We start from the raw sequence: 22,879 nt of genomic DNA, 5'->3' as shown, positions 1-22,879 counted from the left end.
AGTAAAATGACAAAAAGGAAATAGAAGTTAATGCTAAGACAGGTCATCTGCTCCATCATTTGCTGCTGATAAATGATGTTCGGTTAGCTTTAGGAAATGAAACCTAAAAAATACAAATAATCATCAGGTTCATAGTTCATTTATAAATACGTATTAAGCAACTGCTATGTGCCAGGCCTTGTCTCAGATGCTACTGGAAAAAACAAAGTCCCTTCTCATGGAGATTACATTTTAGTAAGAGAAATGGACAGTAAACAAATGAATATATAATACCAAAATGTATAAAATAATGTAGGTCAATATTTCTAAAAACACAACAGAAACAGAAAAATGACAGGAGGTTTTTTTTTCTTTTTAAGATTTTGTTTATTTGCTTTTAGAGAGAGACAGATTAGAAGACAGAGCACAAGTGGGAGGAGGAGTAGAGAGAGAGGGGAAGAGAGAATCTCAAAACTAACTCCTGACTGAGCGCAGGGCCCAATGCCAGACTCGATTTCGTGACTCTGAGAACATGACCTGAGCAGAAATCAAGAGTTGGACGCTTAACCAACTGAGCCACCCAGGCACCCCAAAATGACTGGAGTTTCTATTTCCAAATGGGGAGTTCAGAGAAGGCCTCCTCTAGAAGGCCTTGAGCGAGAGAGTAAGCCATATTCCTTGAGCAGGAATACCAAGTGCAAAGACCTTGAGGCAGGAACATGCTTCAAATATTCAAAGAACTGTGAGGCCAGTGTAGATGAAACCGAAAGGAGAAAAACCTCTAAGAAATTAGGTTAAACAAGTTGGCAGGGCCCAATCATGGCAGGACTTGGGGCTCTAGTCTCCCCAAGGGACCCTGAGCAAGCAATGGACCTATGACTTGTCCTAAATATCTATCTTCACTTTCTTTACATTTCCTAAAGTAATATGACAATTTTTGTTTCTTCTTCATGTACAGGTAGAGAACCAAGGAGGAGTGGAATCTCCCTATTATTGTCAGAAACATGAGGCAGGACTCACTGAAAGGAGAACGAAGGAAAAATGGACGCGTCTGTTCAGTTAACCATGACACCTCATTAGAGGTAGTTCAGGGTGACCTCTGAGCATAAGGCAGGCAGATATCCAGCCTCCAGCATCCCCCCGACCATACCATCCAATCCACAACTGGCGTGGTTCCTTTTCATGTTAAAGTCTAACTCACCACCACACAAAGTGGAGTAAGAAACTAGGACCCTGGAATGAGAACATGTAAGCAAATACCATGAAGACGTTAAGCATGACACCGAAATTCTAGAAATGCTTTTGAGTAACTGATTTGTTTTAAAAACAAACAAAAAAATTGCTGGTAGACTTCCAAATGGTCTGAAGGCTTAAAAATTAATTTAGTATCATTTTTCTAAAAATTGGAACTATCATCCTAAAACCTGAAGGCAATGTAGACATCTGACAAACGCCTGCAGATGTAGGCAGGCACGTTGAACGGATCCCTGGTTCTTGCACCAAAGACCTTGCTCAGTCTAGTCGGGGAAACAACCTGGTAAACCAAGGCTTACAAAAACAGTGTACAAAAAAGCCCCTCGCTCAGTGCCAGCCAGAGGCAAGGGATATAAAGAGCCACATAGCACCTACGATGGGGCCTCTTCTTAATCCTTCAACCAAGTGGTGGAGGTGGAGGGGCAAGGGAAGCACATTCCCAGTTGTGAGTGGACACTCACCCAAGCTGGGCAGCCCTGACAACTTCCTACATACAAAACACTCCCACACAGGAGAACAAGACAAGGTAACTTCTTTTTAACTAAGTTCGAACTCATGGCAGTGAGATCAAGACCTGAACCAAGATCAAGAATCAGATGCTTAAGAGCACCTGGGTGGTTCAGTCAGTTAAGCATCTGCCTTCGGCTCAGATCATGATCCCTGGTACCTAGGATCGAGTCCCACATCAAGCTTCTTGCTCTGAAAGGAGTCTGCTGCTCCCTCTCTCTCTCTCTGCCTGCTGCTCCCCCCTGCTTGTGCGCTCTCTCTCTCTCTCTCTCTTTCTCTCTCTCTCTCTGTCAAATAAATAAATAAATAATAAAATCTTAAAAAAGAAATTTTTTCAAGTCGGTTGCCTAACCAACTGAGCTGCCCAGGTGCCCCAAGACAAGGTAACTTCTAAAGGGTGTAAGTATGAAGAAATTTTCAAAAGTGAAAACGTGATTAAAAATATTAAAGAAGAAAATAAACTGTGATAATTAAAAGAAAAAGTTCTCATAATTATTTAAAAAAAAAAAAAAACAGTAATTTTGCCTATTGCCTCAAACCTAAGAAATTTCTTATTCTAAGGAAATAAACAGGTGTTTGTACCAAATGGATACATAAGGAAGTTTATTGCAAAATGATAACAAAAAACTATATACAACCTGAGGAATAATTAAACTAGTACACCCAAATGTTGGAATATTATATAAGTTTTGGAAAGCGATTTTGTTAAGATTTTTTTTTTATTCATTTATTCATGAGAAAAACAGAGAGAAAGAGGCAGAGACACAGGCAGAGGGAGAAGCAGGCTCCATGCAGGGAGCCCGACATGGGACTCGATCCCAGGACTCCAGGATCACGCCCTGAACCAAAGGCAGACGCTCAACCACTGAGCCACCCAGGCATCCCTGGAAAGAAATTTAATAAAATTGGAAATGACTCTCAAAATGTTAAGTAAAAATAGAAGGTCACAAAAATTTAACATTTAGGATGTACTCAATTTTGTTTAAATACATAAATGTGTACACATACATACACACACTCATACAGGAGTCAGCAAAAGTAGCCTCTGAGTTGGAAGAATAATGGGTGATTTTCCAATTTTTATCTGTATACTCTGTATCTTACAAATTTTACACAAGGAATTATGTATTACTTTTTAAATCAGATAGAAAATATACAAACTAAGTTCAGTTGCCTATAGTGTACATAATACATCGTTGGTAAAAATACAAATGAAATAAAAATGCACAAATATCAAATGAATTTATATGTAATATAAGAAGAATCAGCTCCCAAAGAGCAAAAAAAAAAATATGAAATACCTAATTTCATCCACTTCTCAAGTTACAGATGAACTGAAGTTTGGTTTTGCCCTGCTGACTCAGCCTAAAGCCACTGCGCTGCTTTGGTTTGGGTCTTAGCCGGTAAAAGGCCTATTTCCTGGTATCCTTGAATTTTTCACTTATCTCAATTTTATCTCCCGAGATAACCTAACCTATCATTATCTCCAAGCAGCCAAGTAACACCAATAATACAAACAATGCATGTCACTCACATTTATTTTTCATGATGAATATTTACTTTCAAATATATATAGTTAAGCATTATACATTTAACTTGTAAATTCACCTTGTAGGATTTTCACATTACTATCTATCAGGTGAGCTATAACTACACATTTCTTACCACAGGAGTAAACTGCTGTTATAATTAATAAGTGCCAAAACTGTTATTTAGTTCCATTCAAGTCATGAAAAATGACCTTTTTTTAATGAAAATGCTCTATTTGGGAATTCTACACATCTTCTAAGAATGAATTAAAAACAGAATAATCAGCTCCACCATCTCAATTTCACAAGCAGAAAAACTCTAAACTCACAATATGAACCACAATGAATCATACACACACAATAAAAATACCTCAGGACTATGAAGAAAAGGGAGGTGTGAATGAGAACTAGGGTATCCAAAACATGTTTTGTTCTCGCTAATTAAACCTCAAGTCAACAGTCTTCATAAGAATGTTTAAGAAGAGAATTCCTACTGTTTCAAATCTATGGAGGGAAACAAATGTTTGCCAAAATAATTAGAAGACATTGTCAATCATTTTTAGGAGTTGAGGACAGAGAAACTCTTGAGATTTGCCTGGATAATATTCAGCTTTAACTTACTGTTGATTTTAACCATTCAACCATCAGACATCTGATCAAAAATGTGACTTGATGGACACAAGATTTAAACACAATCTTAGATGACACATTTCCAGCATTTCACCCATGTTCTTCAGGTATACTCTTTTTTTTCACACCTGAACAATAAGCCAGCTGTGTACAATGAGGCCACTGGGTCGTAAAGAGTGGCATTTGGGGCATGCCCAATGGTTTCTATCATCATCTATCATATCATGTTCATTCAAACGTATCATTTATGAGAACATGCTCCATTACTCAATCAGTAATTTTGTTTTTATTATTTCGTACATATTAGTAAATAATAGAGGCAAAAAAGCAATAAATCTTCAAACGAGTATGCCAACAATGCAATACTCTCAAGAGAGCAACACTTGGAAACTGAACGTGTAGCTGCAGGGCATCCATCCCAGGAAAGCTACATGTATTCACGCATAAGCCCACGCATTCCATATTAGAAAATGGAGGGGTACCGAAATCTAATTTACTAAAGTGCAGTTGCTCATCGGCCAACCATGGAAAGAAAGAATGGAATGTCTCCAATGACCTGAAAGGTGACCATGAAGAAATGGGCTTAATCAGAGCATTTCTGGATTATTTCAGAAAGTTTATGGGCCCCAGGATAACAAACTCCCTCACAGCTACAGCTATCCAGAAGTGGAACTGGCCAAATAAAGGAAGCAGGTTCTCCATCACAGAGGTGCTCAAGGAGAAGCCAGACAGCCATCCAGCAGAGACTTCATAGCGAAGATTTTGTTTCACACGAGCAGTGCCCACCAAAGGTGCAATGGGAGCCATCGTTCATGGAGCGCTTGCTCTGTGGTACAGAAGTGAGGCCCAAGCGACGCACATGGCTTGTGCTGCTTAGTGGCAGAACCACAACCTGAATCCGCGCGGACTCCTGCACCTATGATCTTAACCACTGGAGTCTTAATGCATGAAGCATATTTGCTTTTTAATCAGTGGCATCATGAGCCCCTGCCCTTCTACTTTGACTCCCTGCAGTACCAGGCCTCACACAAAGCCTGACCAGCAACCAGTATTTACTGAAGGAGTGAGCCTGCCCTCCTTTCCTTTGCAAACAGTTTCCTGAAATGCAAGTTGTGCAACCTCCCTGGGATGTCAGGAAAATTCAACCCTCAAGATTCTATCTCCAGTGTTACCTTGCATGGCCAAACCAGCCCTGAGTTACAGCTGTTTTTCCCTAGATGATTCCAGAGTGGGGTGGAGCCTGTCCTGCTCTTACACAGTAGCAGAAGTGTGGCTGGACACGGCTGCCCAGGTAGGTGACATTTACCAGCCCCTAGACCCACTCCCAACCATCCCCTTGCTGTGACCTGTGGCCATGAGACAAAGCTCTAGCAAAAGGAATGTGAGTCACAGTGATACGTATGTGCCACTTCTGGCCAATGACTGACCACTTGGGTTCTCTCTCCTTCTTTCCTGCTGGAGGACTGGAACCCTCCAAAATCTCAAAGTATGGTCGCCAGGGCAGCAGCAGTAACATCACCTGTGAACCCAGTACACTTGGCAAATTGTCAGGCCCCGATCTGGAACCTGTTCATAGGGCACAGCAATGTGTTTCAGCAAGTGCAGCAGAGGATCCTCGTGTCACCTCTAGCTTAAGGACGACCACTGCCATACACAAACCAGCCTCAATCAGGCTGATAATAAGGCCCCAGTAGAAGAACAATGTGCTGAAAGAAATACGGGTATTTGGATGACCAGGTGGTGCCTAACTATCCACCAGTCTAGGCCATTTGCATCAAACTGATACCTAAGAAAAATAAACTATCTCAAAGTCACTGACATTATTGGGCTTCTCTGTTGTAGCAGCTTTATCCAAACTAATCCCAACATCTCCTCTGATGCTCACGTACATGCTGTAAACATTTGTCAATCTTTCTCTTCGTGCTACACAAGCAGCTCAAGAGCCAGAACCAGCTCTTACTCATCTTCACATCCAGGACCTAATAAACCCGTGGCCTACAACGTACTCAGTAAGCCATATCTACTTATCCTTCTTTCTCTTTCCCACCAAAATGGTGATTCCTAACACCTCAAGTGTTACCATCACCCAGCAACTTTCCTCTTTAAAAAAAAAAAATGTTCTAGGGCAGCCCTGGTGGCTCAGCGGTTTAGCGCCGCCTACAGCCTAGGGCCTGATCCTGGAGACCTGGGATCGAGTCCCACGTCGGGCTCCCTGCATGGAGCCTGCTTCTCCCTCTGCCTGTGTCTCTGCCTCTCTCTCTCTCTGTGTGTGTGTGTGTGTGTGTGTGTTTCTCACGAATAAATAAATAATGTCTTTAAAAAAAAATGTTCTAAAAGTATGAACATTCGCTGCAGATTACCACCCTCCAACAATTTACAAATTTTCATAGTCACTCTCAGAATGATACCAATTTATCAAAGGTTTATCTCCTACATGACTACTATCTCGTTAACTTGATCCCCAGTTTCAGAGAAGTCTCTGGATTTTGGTCATCGTCCACCGTCCCAGGATAGGACTTACAGTAATACACCACACACTTGGCCTTCCTTTGCTGGGCCAGGCCCTGTTGCACACTGTCTGTTGTCCAAAACAGAGATGGCTAATCTACTTGCTAATCCACGTCACCAACCTAGCCAAGGCACACTGACCTATAGGGCCTTTTTTCGTTTTACAAGAGCTAAAACTTCAATATTATACATCTCCCTAATCTAGTATTAGGAACAAAATAGGGAAGTGCAGTTTAACATTTTCATTGTTTTCCAGAGGTCCTTGTTTTCAATAAAATCAATACAGAAAGGAAAATAATCCAGGACCAGCTTTGGGCATTATTTCAATTTATTCTGCCTTTGCTGAAATGGTCCCAACATCCTTTGGTCTTTAATATTCTGAGGACTTTTTTTTTTAAATCTACTCAAGTGTTGGCTACCAAAATTACTTTATAAATTACTTTATATCCTATGTGGTAAACTCTGAGTCTGTGCCAAAAACCTTCTTAGAACACTGTATTTCTCCATTAATTTATATTTCCTGCACTTTAAAAAAGAAACCACTTTAGAATGGAATCCTTCCAAGCCATATTGCAAATTGTAACAAATATCCAGTTTGACAATACCCAAAATTCTCTTTCAATTTTGATTAGTTTATCAGAATTTGCATTCAAATCCAATGGAAGGCTGAAGCTCAATTTCTTGATGCCAAATATACTAAGACTTTCTCTTACTATGTGATTTTAAAATATTTTACAAGAACAAAATTATCATCTTAGACTAGGGACCTCTTATCTCCAAAGATACTAAGGATCAGCAAGGGAATCTTCACCCTGCCCTCTACCTTCATCTTCTCAGCTCTACTCAGACACTGAAAGTCTTCGTTATTTCTATTCTTGGTAAGCAGCTAACATGAACAGCTGTGCCAGTCCTAGTATTAGAAAAGGCATGCTAAGACTCACAGTGAAGCAACTGTAGATTAAACTTAAACTCCAAACCCTGAATAGTTATCACAAGACAAAACACACCAGCCAAAATACAATGTACACTCTAACAAAACTGAAAAAGTGGCAGGGGCTTATACAATCAAATATTTTCAAATATTACTTTATTCCCTATTAGATTTTTTTTTTTAATGTCACACCCCACAAAACAGCCTGGACAACTTAGATCAATTAATCTAATCTGTAATACTAGATCTGCCTAAAGAATGAGACGATAGTTGTGTAAGATTCCAACCTTCCCTCTTTAAAGGGATATTAACTCTCTGGGGCACCTGGGTGGCACAATCAGTTGGGCATCTAAGCCTTGGTTTTTGCTCAGGTCCGGGACTCACAGTGGTAGGATCAAGCCCCACATCCCGCATTCAGCTCCATGCTTGGTGCAGAGTCTGCTTCGAATTCTTTCCCCTTCTGTCTGCCCCTCCCTACTTGTTAGCTCTCTCTAAAATAAATGGATAAAATCTTTTAAAAATAAAAAATAGAGGGATATCAACTTTCAAGATTATTTCCAAGATGTGACCCACTCCCAAGGAAAAGAACTAGTCAGGTGAAACTTAATTTGAAATTCTATTGGCCAATTTAAGGATGAAATTACCAAGTGATGAAATAAAAGAATTACTTCTTCAACTACTGCATGACAGAGATTCTCTAGTCCTGGGTGCTGACTATTGTTATAATCTGGTTGGTTCATGTTCCAGACCGATACACTTCAGAGCAGACTCCCCACCCTCAACTGTAACAGAAACTGCTACATACTTCTTAATGGCCAATAAGCTAAATCTGGCCTACACGTGTTGTTCGAGCTCAAAGAAAGAAAACGTAAGCATATTTTAGCCAAAATTTTAAAAATCGTATTTTCACAAAAATCTAGCTAGCATTCCAGCTTCGCTTGAAAAATCAGCTTTCGTAACCATGAGCAAGAGGGAGGGCTTTCTTTTTAGAGATGGCCATGCTGTCCGCACCTCATAAAAGGCTGCACCTACATTTATGTTCATTTACATTCCTTGCCCAGTGACCTCTAGACATCCAAATTTGTAATTTAATTTGGCGTTACTACTTCACCTAACCTGTGACCTGGTCAGCTAAATGGCACCTTCCAATCAACAAAAACTCTCCCAAGGTTTACTCATAAAATTTAATGCTGGTCTCAGGCCATTCTCCTTTTATACAATTAATTTCTAGAACTTCATTGCAGGACTTTACATTTATCTTTGAAATTTAATATTGTCAAATTCAATGCATTCAATTCAATCACCACTGAGCACCCACTAGACCTGTGGTTTTGCAAAAAGGCAGAGCCTTTCCCTTCAGTTTTAACAAAATAAGTATCCGTCTGAAACTAATGATACACTGTATGTTAACTTAATTTAAATAAGTTAAAAAAAGAAAAACCTAGGTATCACCTAAGTATCTTTCATGTATGTAGATTTACATATAATTTAGTTTCAAAAAGAAAAGGATTCAGGGCAGCCTGAGTGGCTCAGCAGTTCAGCGCCGCCTTCAGCCCAGGTCATGATCCTGGGGTCCCGGGATCGAGTCCCACGTCGGGCTCCCTGCAGGGAGCCTGCTTCTCCCTCTGCCTGTGTCTCTGCCTCTCTCTGTGTCTCTCATCAATAAATAAATAAATAAAATATTTTTTAAAAAAAGGAAAAGGATTCAGAGTTTGTTGTTTGTATAAGCAGAGAGTTATTTAATACACATATAACTGAGTAACTTAAATATACCTAAAATTATACATTATCTGTAAGTCCAGTCTTCCATAAATACCTAGTTTCACACAGAAATCCTCTAAAAACTAGGTTTCTATGGGGTTGTGGATTAAAATAAAGTATGTGACATTTTGTCCACTGCCTAGACAGGGGCAAGGCGAGCTGGTCAGAGGCCTGCGTCTTCACAAAAAAGTCAGGTCCCTCTGTTTGGCAGCTGGGGGTCCCCTGGCTTCCTCAGTCCACAAGGACGCTGGCTGCTAGAGGGGATCCAGTGGTGGCACCTGCTGCTGGCCCGGGCTTCCCTGGATCGGCTGGTCCTGGGCCAGGGGGCATATACCCCAAAGGAGTCCTTCTGGAAGGGGAGAGGGCACAGCACCCGCGGCAGCCCTTTGTTCTTTCTGAATAAAGACAATTACGCAGTCTGAAGGCTTCTTCCCAATCTCCTGATAAAGCCTCTCTTCTCAACCACTCCTAATCTCCCGCATCACCAGACGCTGCAGTCATTTCGCTGAGAATGCTGGTACCTCTCGGGGTTATCTTCATTTCCTTTGGAACAATCGTCGCAGCCCTCCAAAGTTCTTCTAGGCTTTCCCAATCTCCTTTTAAGTTACCAAAAAAATAAAGTCAGCCAAAAGGCTTGGTGGAGCTTCCCTGGGAACGACGGGTCAGCTGTGCAGGCTTCAGTAAGCCTCACAGGCCAGGGACGCTGGAGGTCACCAAGTCACGGGGGGACCTGAACCCCACGCGGGGAGCCCCTGGCCAGCTGGGCTGCAGGGACAAGGAAGCGCGTCACCCAGTGAAGAGCAACCACGAAAACGATCCCGGGGTCCCGTGGAGCACAAGTGCACAGGCCCCCTGTCCACTCCTAGGAGCTCCTCACCCAGACCCTCCGCCCCGATCCTGGGCACCGGCTCCCCCTGCTAGTGGTGCTTCTGGAATAGTCTTAAAATCGCTGCTCTAGGCTGCAGCCACTTTCTTCTCCGGATCCGCAGGGCCAGCACACTGTCCGGCACACCGGACGCTCAAATACGGGCACCGGGGATGGCCGCAAACGCACCCCCAGACCCCCGAGCTCGCGGGCCGACGCTGTGGCGGCCACCACCTGGGAAAGGCACCTGCGGAGTCCGGGAGCCACCAGCGAGCTTCGGCCGCGCCCAGGGAGCCACCTCCGCCCCGCCAAGCCCACCCCGAGGCGCAGGGCCCACCGGCTGCCCCATTCCAGAGACCAGGACCCTCCTGCCTACCAGAGATCCGTGGATGCCAAGGCCACAGCTAGTAAGTGACGGTCACCGGTGCCAATCTGTGCTCTTGGCCGCGGGGGTGCCCTCATCCCAAGCGCGGCCTAAGTGAGCCAGCGCTGGTCCGAAGCATGAGGGGCACACGTGAGTAAGAGGAGGCCCCGATTCGTAGGCAACTGATGGCCCAGCAGGGAGAAAATGAAATAAATGAAATAAAATAAGCAAATGAAATCATCTGGGTAAAAGTGCTGCAGGTGCCCTCAGAGGTGAAAGCAGGAGGGACACGAGGCAGTTGCTGGGAAGCTCTCATCAGCGACGGTGGCCAAACCCCCCGAAACCAAACAGGGCTTCCTAGAGTGGGCAGGAAACCACGTGTGAGAAGGAGCCCCAGGAAAGGGGGGAGCCCCGAGATGTGCCCATTAACGCCTCCCAAAGACAGATCCGGATGATGGGGGGGCTTCTGCTCCACTCCCACGGAGGGACCATCGGGTGGGAGCCCGGAGCCGAGGGGAGAGGCGGAGCGGGAGGGCTGCAGGGGAAACAGCTTACTCCAAGGCGGAGTCAAAAGACAGGAAACGCAACGGAAGGAACATCAAGTGACTGAGGACACAGGTACCGCAAGCAGCAGCTGACCGGGCTTGAAACTCCCGCTCCACCACCTGTAGACGCGAGGCCTTGGGCACGCTGCCGCGCGGCCTGGCTGGAACAGCCGTGCTCTGGATAATATAAGGGAGTGAGCGGCCACACCAAGAGGTTCTCAGCCCGCCGTCCGAGGTTCTCAAAGTAGGGCTGGCAATCGGGGGGACAGCACTTCTCACCAGGCAGGCCTCATATCTGGGGAGGAGCCCACCTTCTAACTCCTGACACCGTCTATACCTGAGGTTATACACAGTCACGAGAGATAAACAACAGGATTGAAGCGAGGCGTGTACCTCATTCAACAAAAAACCTGGCCCATTTCAGGCCCATACCGCCTGGAGAACACTATGAATTTTATTTTTCCAAATATTGCGATCCTACTGCCAATAGCACCATAATCGTGTGTTCTATTTTAGAGGCTACACATTAAATAATCAAATACAAACATTTTAAAAACACATCACATGTTTCTAGCCTTTGAGTTAATATGGAGACTCAAAAAGCTTTCTGATAGGGGGTGGGGTTGGGGGTGGGGGTAGGAAAGAGCCTGGTCAAAAACACTGGTTCCCTGGCCCTCATCTCATGCAGGAGGTTCTAGGTAGACACTGGGAATCTGTATTTTTAACAACAGCCCCGAGGGAGGGACTTTTGATACAAGCGGTCTCAGAGCCACTCTTGAAAGCGCACCGCCGCAGGCAGCGTGGAGGCCAAGAGGAGTGTGACACAGGCAAGTGACCATGAGTGCATCTCTTCAAGCCGCCGCTGGACCCGGCTGTTAGTGTTGGAGGCAGCAGACTGACTGCAACGGTTCTAAGAGTGAACAGGAATTAGGAAAATGAAACAGCAAGAATCAACTATTCTTTCAAAATGAATAACTGAGAAAAGGACAGAATGGGGATGTGACAAAAGGTTTTTTTTATTTGTATTCAGCAGATCGAGAAATGAGTAAAATTGTAAGATACTTACTAGTAATCATATTGTTGTGGGTATTTAAATGCCCTTCCAGATCCACCCTCCACTTCAATTCTGCGGCCCCAAAGCATCGAGCGCCCTCGAAGGAGACACCAGCAGGAGATGGAGGATGGGAGGGGTGCAAGGTATCATTCACCTCTCCCACCCCCTTCTCAAGGAGGCCTCTGGGAGCAGCCCCTCGGGCTCCCCCTTAGGGTTCTGCTCCATTTCCTCCCAGTCTCTCTAGGCCTAGTGGAGCTGGTCCTGGGGGACTGGGCTCCTCCTTGCTGATTTCCCTAAACCTGCCCTTATCTCAGTAAATAGTTCTTAAGGTCTCCTTGGTTACCTAGTTCAACCTGGCTCCCACCAGAACCCTGCCTGATACATAGATAAGCAGAATAAATGCCGGAACTGTATCAAATCCAAAATACTTCTGTGGTTCGAATAAGAAATCAGTCACTTCGGAGAGGATTCAGAGAAAGATTTATTCGCAAGGTGCATGGGACACAGAATTGGAAGAATGGTTAGGATTCTAATAAGCCCAGAAAGAAGAAGGCGTGCGTGCTGGCGCCTATTCGGATCTCCTGAATCCTGATTCTACCTTTCACACACTAGTGATCCTCGCCCTCCTTTTCCACACCCTACATATTTACCAAAGCTGGGCTTCAGGCTAGACCCATGTCATCCTTAAAATCATGAAATGATCCCTCTTGCAAGGACTGTGGTTATGGCTTGTCTTATTTTAAAGAAATCTTATCAAGTTCTCTCATTGTGGAATCTCACCTGTTAACTGACTGCAGGCAAAAGCTGTGTGTGTGTGTGAGTCGTTTTGATGACTTCCCTGGAAAGTCAGCCCTGATGGACCCCCCATAAACAGAGACTGGGGTTATTTGTACCTCTCAAGGCAGGGCCAACACAGGAAGTTTTAAAGCAGGGGACAAAAGAACTCTTGAAGCTGTAAAGAGGCAGAAAAACCACTTCTGACTCCAAATTCAAAACTAGATTTTTTAATCCTAATTTAATCACTGTGTGGGCATATGACTGAACCTCAACCTCCTATTTCCCTTCCTAAAAAAGGAAGTCCTAAAGATGAAAACTGGAATACATATGAACAGATGTTAACTTACATACAGTTCCTAACGCGTGGAGAGGAAAGGTGTAACAAACATACGAGGAGCCAGGCGCTCTACAGAGACTTCATGTGTTTTAATCTTCACAATAATCTACAAGTAGGTGTTATTTATTATTTGTTTTACAGATGAGGAGACTGGGGGTTGAAGAAAAACAGTAATCTGCCAAAGAGCACAGGGCTGGCGGAGTCTGGCTGCAGACCCAATCGTGCCTCTGCCACCCCACCACCACACTACTACTTCCTACAGATAAAGGGACAGAATTCAGGGAAACCAGCGTTAACTGCAATTTTCAGGGCATGTGGTTATTTTGCTTAGCTGCTTCAGATTAAAGAAAGGCAGTTTCAATTCTCACTGTTGCAAACTTCTTCAAAATTTATTAGTCCATTTTTCCTCCCTCAAGTTTTTATTTATATTCCCTCCAACTCAGTCCAGAAAGAATTTGGGGCAGCTTCTTCAGCTAATGAAACAAACACAGGATCATGGAATTCTAAAACTAAGCGCAACACACATTTTACACAGAAGGGAACTCATTTATGTAAAGTGACATATCTAAAATTAGTTAACTGACAGGGCCTAAAATACAGATTCAAGATTCCTAGTTCCATATGCCTTCCTTATTAAAAGGAATCTTCCACAGCAGATTGTCTCAGTATTTTCTGGGTTCTCGTGATGAAGACTGATGCTCATTACGGGTGTAAAAGTAGACAGGACAGACAAATGAGTTAAATATTTATGTCCTAAACCTAAAGCGTTCAAGTGGCAGCTTTAAAATAAAATCAATCCTTGATTGGCTTGTTTCGTTGTTACTCACCTTCTTCCCCCTAAAAGCTGTATTCTTACAAAGGCCCAATGCTGAAAACTCCACTTATTTCTTCATCTGTAAAATGGGGTTCATCATAGCACAGAACTATGGGAGGATTAAATAAGCTAATATTTGAAACTACTCTTTTCCCAGACATATTCCTTCACTCCATTGGATGCCTATATCGTACAGTGGGAAAAATATACAGAAAAGGTCAATCAACAAATTGACCAAAAACAAAACAGGATTTTATAAGCCTCCATTCACACTTCTTTCTCTCTTACAGACACACAGAGTTTTCTCTATTCCAACAATTACCACCAGAACTTCAGTATCTGGTAAGTTCTTTATCTCCACTATCTCCCCCCAAAATATACTGGCAATCCAGATCTACAACAGTGATCTGCCAAAATTATTTGCCACATATTAAGACTATAAGTTAAAATTGACCTCTTACTCAAATGGTTAATACCATAATATGTACGACATATATATAACATATATACATCCAGCTAAAATATATCAGACCTTGAATCTCATCTGACTTCACAAGGTATTGTGAGGCTCAATTACATCATACAATGCTGTGAAAGAGATCTGTAAACTGTAAGGTGTCACCCACTGTAATGATGACCTGACTTTGCAGGATTAGCTGCAACAGGTCATCTTCCTTCCCCCACCCATCGTTTTCTTCCTCCTCCAAACTTTTCAAAATATCTGAGTCTCCCTCTTGTCCTCTCTCCACCCAAATAGCTCCATCCCTAAACCGATGGCGCTGTCTCCAAATGGGACCGTGTGATGGGGCCAACTGGCTGCCAAGAATGCCACCCTGGATACCCCATCGCTGGGGATATTTTACCATAGCTGCTCTGGGGCTACCAGAGCAGAGTCAGTCTGGTAACTCAGAGTGAAGTCAATCAAATGTAGCAGAACATATGATATGATGAGATCTAAAAAAATAAAAACAAAAAACTCTAAAAAATAGTTTGGTCTGGGACATGTAATCATTCTCACTTTGGGGGTCTTTTAAAAATTCACCGCATCAGCGCTTAATAAAGAACACAATTATATTCAGTGACATCTGATGGCTTCTCCACAGCACGTCCGGCCCTCGTCTTGGCACAGCTCTCCCTCAGTCCTAACTCAAAATCCACTCTCCATCCACCCCTTTCACGATAACCACCCTAGAAATAAAGTCACCTGGAATCCAAGGCCTAGAAAGGGGCAACATCAGAGACTTAAAGTATCATTTACCCTCACTCCATACTGGAGTTAATATTTTTATTTAAATGTAAGGCATGCTGAGAAATACTATGGTTACCTCAAGGTCACTTTGCAATTCTCAGGATTAACCAACTCAGGAGTCTAAGGCAAGATCTGCCCCTTTGCTTTGCCTGGTCTCACTGCAAAACATTTCTCCTTCTCTCTTACCTTACAGCCTGCAATGTACATTTGTATACTCCATACAGACAAGTATTTTCTATCATTTTGTAAATTCTATGCTCACTCTTGTGCAAGAGTTCAACTATTTCTCTGGCCCCATGGTCTTTTTCTTCCTCTGACATTAAACACCTGCTTTTATAATTTCCTAAATTTTCGAAACACTGTTAATTAGCACATACCAAATTAACATACTAACAAGTTATATTTTTACACTTTTCATTTCCTGATTTGTCTTTTTCCTGTTGAATCACACTATTTGATTACAAGTAATTCTTAGGCTTCCTATCAACTTGGACTCAATTATTTACATGTTAGAAAAATTAATTTCTATTTTGCTCAATCTTAATGGTTAAATGACTCTTTACCCAATCTACAACATGAGTTTGTAATTATTCCAAGAGTTTTCTCAGCAAAAAAAGTCGACTTTTTTGTGCTTCAAATTAATAGTTTATTATCACTATAAAAAGTTAAGCATGTGTGGTTATTAATCCAACATCTTCAGATTAGCTTAGAGAAGAGGAAACAACTCAAAATACAACTGGCTGCAAAAATTGAGAGTAGTCCCCAGAGAAAGAAAGTTGTCCAAGATACCAAATCAGGACCTACAGGCAATAAGAAGGAAAGTCAAAAATCTCTAGTCCTGTCACCCTTCCTTGAGATTCCTATTTATTTCAGTACTGAGAAGAGCTTGCTCTGGATTGCTGAGATATTTACAAGAGTTCACTAATACTACATCACTTTAAAAAGTTATAAGCATTATATAATTAAAAGGTATTAGCAGAGTTAAAAAAAAAAAAAAAACACATCATGGTAGGCGGAGCAAGAAAGAATACACCTGTTCCCTAAAATTAATGAAAAGTTATATAGTGACAGATGGTAACTACACTTATCTGGTGAGCACTGTGTAATGTACAGAATTGTCGAATCACTATGTTGTACACGTGAAACTAACAGGGCACTGTATGCCAACTACACCTCAACTAAAAAGAAAAAAGTTTGAGGCCTAGCTTCCCGTCATCAAAAAAATTTTTAAACAGATGCCTATCCTGCATCCCTGCCATTTGCTGCTACCGTGGCAGCAACCTACTTAAGTCAGTAGTGTAATACACTAAAAGGTCATACTGTACTTCAGTTTGGAAAAGTGAGAATCCTCCACAGGGGCCAAGAAAATTTAAAAAAAAAAAAAAAAACCCTAGGTCCTCATCAGTTTATTAATAAACAGAGAGGACTACTTTCTTAGAGTACATGATTAATTTCACGGCTCGTATTTCATTAGCATGACAGCGTTAGAACTGTTGCTCAAGATTTGCAGGGCATAGGTACTTTACCAGGAATCAAAAATTAGGACTGAAATAGAAATAAGGGATTCAGGTCCAAACAGAAGGCAGAAATTTTTTATATACTCAGGCACATTTCAGTCTTCAAAAAAAAAAAAACAGTCAAGCACAAAGCAAGTTAATGTCATAATGTCAGGCCCAGGAGTGGTTTCCCATCTTGCTGCTATGAAACCGAGTGTGGACACAGAGGAATCCTGTCTTAGAAATGAAATCCCTGATGACCTGACAGCAACACTCCCAAGAAAAGGAACCAGGATCCCTTGCAAAGTACAACCCCCTCTGGATGGAGTACACCTGAAACACTTTTAAGCAGAAATTTCAGGTAATCACCTCTAGCCTGGGGCTAGGGCAATTCTCCAGCTCGGCCGCCCCCTTCCCCTTCCCCTTCCCCTTCCCCAACCACTACCCTAAATGTCACTCGGAGAAATTACTTCCAAACTTTTTTCTCCATAAAAATGGCGCTGCTTTTGCCATTACAATCCTGTTTATTCCTTAACAACCCTGAGGCCTTTCGCACACACTCAAACGCCCCTTCCCTAAACCGGGTCCGGCTGTTTCTTCCAGGGGGCGGGGGGGGGGGGGGTAAGGTGCCCTCTCGCCAACGACAAGGCTGCAACTTTCTCGGCTGGGGACCCCGGGGTGACCACGTCGCTCCGACTTCCCTCCCCGACCTCTGCCTTCCCGCAAACTGTTGCCTCTCGCTCAACGCCGCACTTGAAGGCAAAGTGTCCCAGGGCGCGGGTCGGGGCGCCCTGAGCCGGCCTCCCCCGCGCCCCGCTCGCCGTCCGGGCCCCTCTCCTCCGCGGCACGTCCGACGCGGCTCCCCGAGGGGCACCCTCCGGACACGCGCGCGGGGGGCGCGGACGCCCCGGCCTCCCTGCGCCGCGCACCCGGTGCCCGCACCGCTGCGAGCGGCCCCGGGTCGCCGGGTCGCGGGGTCGCGGGGTCGCGGGGTCCGGGCGCGGCTGCGGCGGGCGGCGGGCGGCGGGCGGCAGGGCCGAGCATGCACGCGCGCACGTCGGTGCCCGAGCCCCCCGGGCTGCACGGGCACGGCCGGGTGGGGGCCGGGTGGGGGCCGGGTGGGGGCTGGGTGGGCACGCGGGAGCGGCGGCCGGCGCGGGGCGGCGCGCGGACAATAACGGGCGGGTCGCCCCCTCCCCGGCGGGCGCGCGCGCGGGTGGCACCGGCGGGGAGGGGGCGGCGAGGGCGCGCGCCGGCAGGGCCGCCGCGGGTACCTGGTCGATGGGCAGCTGCACGGCGTTGCTGAGGGGCTGCAGCAGGGTGGAGCCCGTGGTGCTGGTGGTGGCCATGGCCGGCCTGGCGCTCCGCCCGCCGCGCTCCGGCCGCCCGCGCCCGCTCCCCCGCGCGCCGAGCCGGGCGACGCCGAGGATGGGGATGCAGCCGGCGCGCCTGCCCCTGGCCGCCCGCGGTGTGAGCGGCGCGGGGCGGGGCGGGGCCGGGGCGGGGCCGGGGGCGGCGACCGGCCCGGCCCGCCCCCCGGCGCCCCCGCGCGCCCGCGCCCCCGCCCCCCGGCGCCCCGCCCGCGCCCCGCCCGCCCCGCGCCCCCGCCCCCGCGCCCGCGCCCGCGCCCGCCCGCCCCGCCCCTGACTTCCAGCAGCTTCCAGCGCCCCCTCCCCACCTCGCGCGCCCTCGCGCAGACAGCCCGGCCGCCCAATCGCGGCGCGGCGCCTCGACGCCCGCAGCCAATCAGAGGGCGCGGACCGCGCCGCGCCCCGCCCCCTCCCGGGCCTCGGCGAGGGCTGCGGCCGGGGCTGTGGGCGGGCGCCCCGCGCGGCGGGACTGCGGGGCCTCGGCCCTCGCCGCCTCCTCCGTGCGTCGCCACAGCCGGGGGCAGCCTCGCTTCCCGGGAGGAGGCCCTGACAGCAGAGCGGGGACGAGGGGCCGCCAGACAAAGGGGCGACGCGCGGGTCGCCGTCGAGCCAGCGCAGGGCGAGGTGGGGGCCCGCGGGGAGGCGGCCCACCAGGAGGGCGACCTGGAGGAGGCGGCCCTCCGCCTCCCGGGGGAGCCCACCCTTGAAGCCAGCGCCCATCGTGTGTGCCTCTGCCGTGCAGCTGGAGCCCGGGTCAGGACACCCCACCCCGCACCCCCGGAGCCACTCGGCGGCCGCCCCAGGACCGCCGGACACCCCGCGGCCACCTGCCCGCCCGCCCGCCCGGGCCCCGCCGGGTGCAGTCTCCGCGCACCTGCCCGCCGCCCGCCTGCTGGTCTAGGTGATGGGGATGTCGGAGCTGTGTGTCCAGACTTCACAAAACTGCACCATTTGAGGCCCTTGAAAATGCAAGTGTCAGCTTTTGTCTACAAGACTCGGATTCCTGGAAGAGAGTATCGAGGAAAGCGCAACCGGCAACGATTTAGCAATCTGAAATTTGGGGTGGACACAGCTAATGGTTAATGGGAGTTCAGCCACAGGCTACACAGTGCTTTGAAGGCCTGAAAGGTATCGGTGTCCACCCCACACCGTGCGCCATGAGTACCATTACCACCCGCAAGTCAGACGGAGTCCCAGAGAAGGGCGGCAAGGTGCCACAAGAGCACAGCAACAGCGCAGAAAGGACTGAGATCCAAGTAGTCTTCTTTTTTAGTTTTATCTTTGAAACACGAGGCCCTCTTCTTCCTCATCTTTTTTTTTTTTTTTAAGATTTTATTTATTTATGCATGAGAGACACACAGAGCGAGGCAGAGACATAGAGAAGCAGGCTTCCCACAGGGAGCCCCACGTGGGACTCCATACCAGGACCTGGGATCACGACCTGGGCCAAAGGCAGACCTCAACCACTGAGCCACCCAGGTGCCCCCTCTTCCTGACCCTTAAACCTACTCCAGAAATTCTCATCAGCTGTCAGGGGCTCCGTTGACTAGACCATCACCTAGAGTCTTGGATGATGAGACAGCACAGATATGAATATATGCGCCTCTAAATCCCCTGGACCTCACTCATCGCTCTGGAAAGGAGGCAGTTGAGCTAAAGGCTCAATCCTTTTCTGCCTAGCAATCCTTGGTTGTTGGGTTAGCTTAATCCTAACAACCAAACTGACTAAAGGACAGAAGGAAAAAGCAAAACGGGAGTTCGTTCTCCCTGGAGTAGAGTTCCCATGGGAGTTGTAATCAATTAGAGAGCGAACCTGTTCAATGGGCTGCTCATTAAAATATACCAGTAATCTGGAGCTCTCTACTAATATAATGTTAAAAAATATTCCTTTTCTGCACTGTGAGGAATCGTAGAGAAAGCTTACAGGTGTCTGAGCACACAAACTGATGGAAAAATTAAAATACCATTTAAAAAACTCAAAAGGTGGGTGTTGGGAACATATTGCAACCTAAATAAAGTAGCATCCAGATACAGCCTCAGGTCTAGAACAAATAATGTCTACAAAAAGGAGTTTCCTTAGACTGAATTTTTATCTTAGTAGGACATGATACACCTCTATTTGGGGTGGCCACATATCTACAATAGGGAGGACTTTAGCCATCTGGAAAATTTGGCTGTCAGAGTTGTAAAGCTATAGGTAAAATACAATGTAATACTAATACTTATATTTTGGAGTCAGACCTAGGTTTTCAGCTGTGTCTGCCTTTGATTAGCTGCAAAATCTTGGGCTACTTAACCTTTCTAAGCCTCAGATTCCCGTGTATGAAAATGAGGATAATAATAGCACCAAAACCATGGGTTATGAGGTTATAAAAGCTTACCTAAATGAAGAGCTCAGAGCTGTGCCTGGTGTATGGTAAAACTTAAGAACTCTTCATTACCAGCCAAGAAATGTAATTCTGAAAATGGAAACTAGTTTTCTCATATTAAAAACACTACCCCTTCATGTTTTTAATGAAGAAACTGAGGCCTGTATCTTGAGCTAATAACTGTGATGATAGCGGAAATTTGGTGCAGGCCTTCCGCCCACTGTCTGCTAATTAGACTAGAATGCTCTTACACTGTGATGAAGGGGGAAATAATTGAACTAATTATATATAATGCCTCACTGTCCTACCTCAGATCACATCCATCCTGTAAGAGTGATTCTCACATTCTTAATTCTTAAAAAGAAAAAAAAAATTGAGTACTTGCTATGCCCATGAACTTTGTGGGGTGCTATAATCGAAAAAAGAAAACAGTCATCCACAAAACAGAAAATGAAGCGCTGTAAGGAAAGTACCAAATAAGATCCTTTTTCTAATGTTAAAATCAAAAGAACATGTCCAGAAAGACCCGAATTTTAGTCCTGACGTTTCCACTAAATAACTGTGAACTTGAGAAACCTGCTTAACTTTACTGTGCCTCAACTTTCTCGTTGTTAAACTGGATCATATAACTTCCTCCTACCTTACAGGAGTATTCTATGAACGTGAAATTAACAATAGGCTTACTTATTTTTAAGGTACGAGTAGTATTTGCGTTAGAGACAAGAACTCACATGGAAGAGGTTTCCATATAGCAACTGCATTTTAACAAGAGTTGCTCAGACCAAGTTGTAAGAGCACCGAGCAGAGTTCACCTATAATAAAATGACTGTCTACCTTGCTCTTCCCTCCTAAAACGGCTCTGGTAGTTAAAGATTGCTAACATAAACTTATTTTTAACTTTGAAGAAACCACGCAAAAGAAATGAATAATCTGCTAAGCTGCTTTTGTTTCATAAAAATGATATGTGTCATGAAAGGAGAGTTCTTAGGCAATCATTCTGCCCATTTTGTGCTCTTTTATCTTAGAATAATTTGGATGATGAAGGGCATTAGATCATACACGTAATAAAAGCCCCACTTAACTGATTGGCATCTTTAAGCACTTACAAACTAACCCTAACAGACCAAAAAAATGACATTCAGGAAGTCACCCTTTAAGACCTAACATGCTTTAGTTAGGACATCACAAAGTACGCTGAACACGAGGTAACAAACACAGGAAACCGTAAAGGTAGGAGACCTGCATTGAAGTCCTGGCTCCGCTGTTTTCTGGCTCTGCCACTTACGAGGCCCTATAACAGCAAACAAATTGCTTTGGTTTCCTCCGTGTACACATTAGATTTAGAAACTAATCTCACAGTGACTTCTCTGCCGAAAGTTATATGATTCCCAAGGATTTCTAGATTTTTTTTCTGTCTCCCTAAGCCTACCTTCAGTCTAGGTTTATGTGACTAGCAGCTGCACACAAAACTATCACTCACCAGTTTGAGAATTGCATTGCTCTGGTTTCAGAACTACCTCTAATTTATCTCTAATCAGACCTTCTTCTTCAAGAAGTCTATGATTTTCGGCGACCCGTGATGACTTCTGAGTTATATCTGTGCATCATCTCGGGGAAACATTCCACCTTCCTCATAGATTTATTCAGCTCTTTCACCTTTAGATGAACGAGTAAAGTCTCAATAAAAAAAGAACAGCACCTTAGTGCTTATTTTTTATAAGTATGACATCTGAAAACTTTGATCCTTATATAGAAGCGGTTACAAACCCTCATGCTTCCACACGTCTGCATAATGGCATTTGTGTCCAAATTATGAAACACATTAAATGTAAGTCATAATTCCCACCCCAGATTTCATCATAATTACCATCACCCTGAAGAACACTGACTTCATCTACTTGGGGTACCATGCTGGGCAAGAAGGCCTCATTTTCTCAGTTCTGCTTAATATTTCAGGTTCTTTTCTTGTTTACCTGTAATTATAAGAGGAGTTCCCTTCCTTAGATATGTTGACATATCACTGCTCTTCTAAATAGTCTAGTCTGACTAGCGGAGTTGCCAGCTCCGCAACAAAGAGAGAGCCTTTGGTGGTTCTCCAGCCCACCACGTTCTGTGTAAGTCCCCCAGAGGCCTAACACTTTGAGCAAATTTCCTTCTTCGTGGGTAAATGTGTCAAAGAACATATTGTGTTGTAGGTATTTTCTGCTCAAACCCTTCCTCCATTTCTGTCATTTTTCAGATGCTGGGTTTTGCTTCACAGATTACAATACTGATGCTAGAGCCCGAGGCAGTAAAGAATTAGGAATGAAAATCATCTCTACATATAAAGTCTGTGGTTACCACATCTAACCTAGTTTGCTTGTCAAAGGACTTGCTCTTCTGGACAGATGACTCTTCTGGGTAAACATAAGGTACATGCTAAGGAATGCCTTGTAATCAGATGGTGGCCTGGTTTCGATTTCACCAAATTATATTTCAATTTATTTTCCATTTGAAAGCTGATAGCTATTCTCTGTTATTTGTGTTCTTATAAGTCAATT

At 45.2% G+C, this 22,879-nt stretch overlaps 1 protein-coding gene across 1 annotated transcript in view; it reads right to left on the bottom strand.

Annotated features, from left to right (window-relative positions):
• MBOAT2 (membrane bound O-acyltransferase domain containing 2) overlaps positions 1 to 18,069 on the bottom strand; it is a 125,856-nt gene extending 107,787 nt beyond the window's left edge. Inside the window, exon 1 of the mRNA XM_041756859.1 lies at positions 17,875 to 18,069. Coding sequence (XP_041612793.1) covers positions 17,875 to 17,949 — 75 coding nt within the window. The 5' untranslated portion in view covers positions 17,950 to 18,069. The remainder of the gene's footprint in view (positions 1 to 17,874) is intronic.
• Positions 18,070 to 22,879: the final 4,810 nt, after the last annotated feature.

This window comes from Vulpes lagopus, chromosome 5 (assembly GCF_018345385.1).
Source record: "Vulpes lagopus strain Blue_001 chromosome 5, ASM1834538v1, whole genome shotgun sequence".
NCBI classification, from domain to species: domain Eukaryota; kingdom Metazoa; phylum Chordata; class Mammalia; order Carnivora; family Canidae; genus Vulpes; species Vulpes lagopus.
The sequence above is the reverse complement of the archived record's forward strand: the minus strand, read 5'-3'. Positions and strand labels throughout refer to the sequence as shown.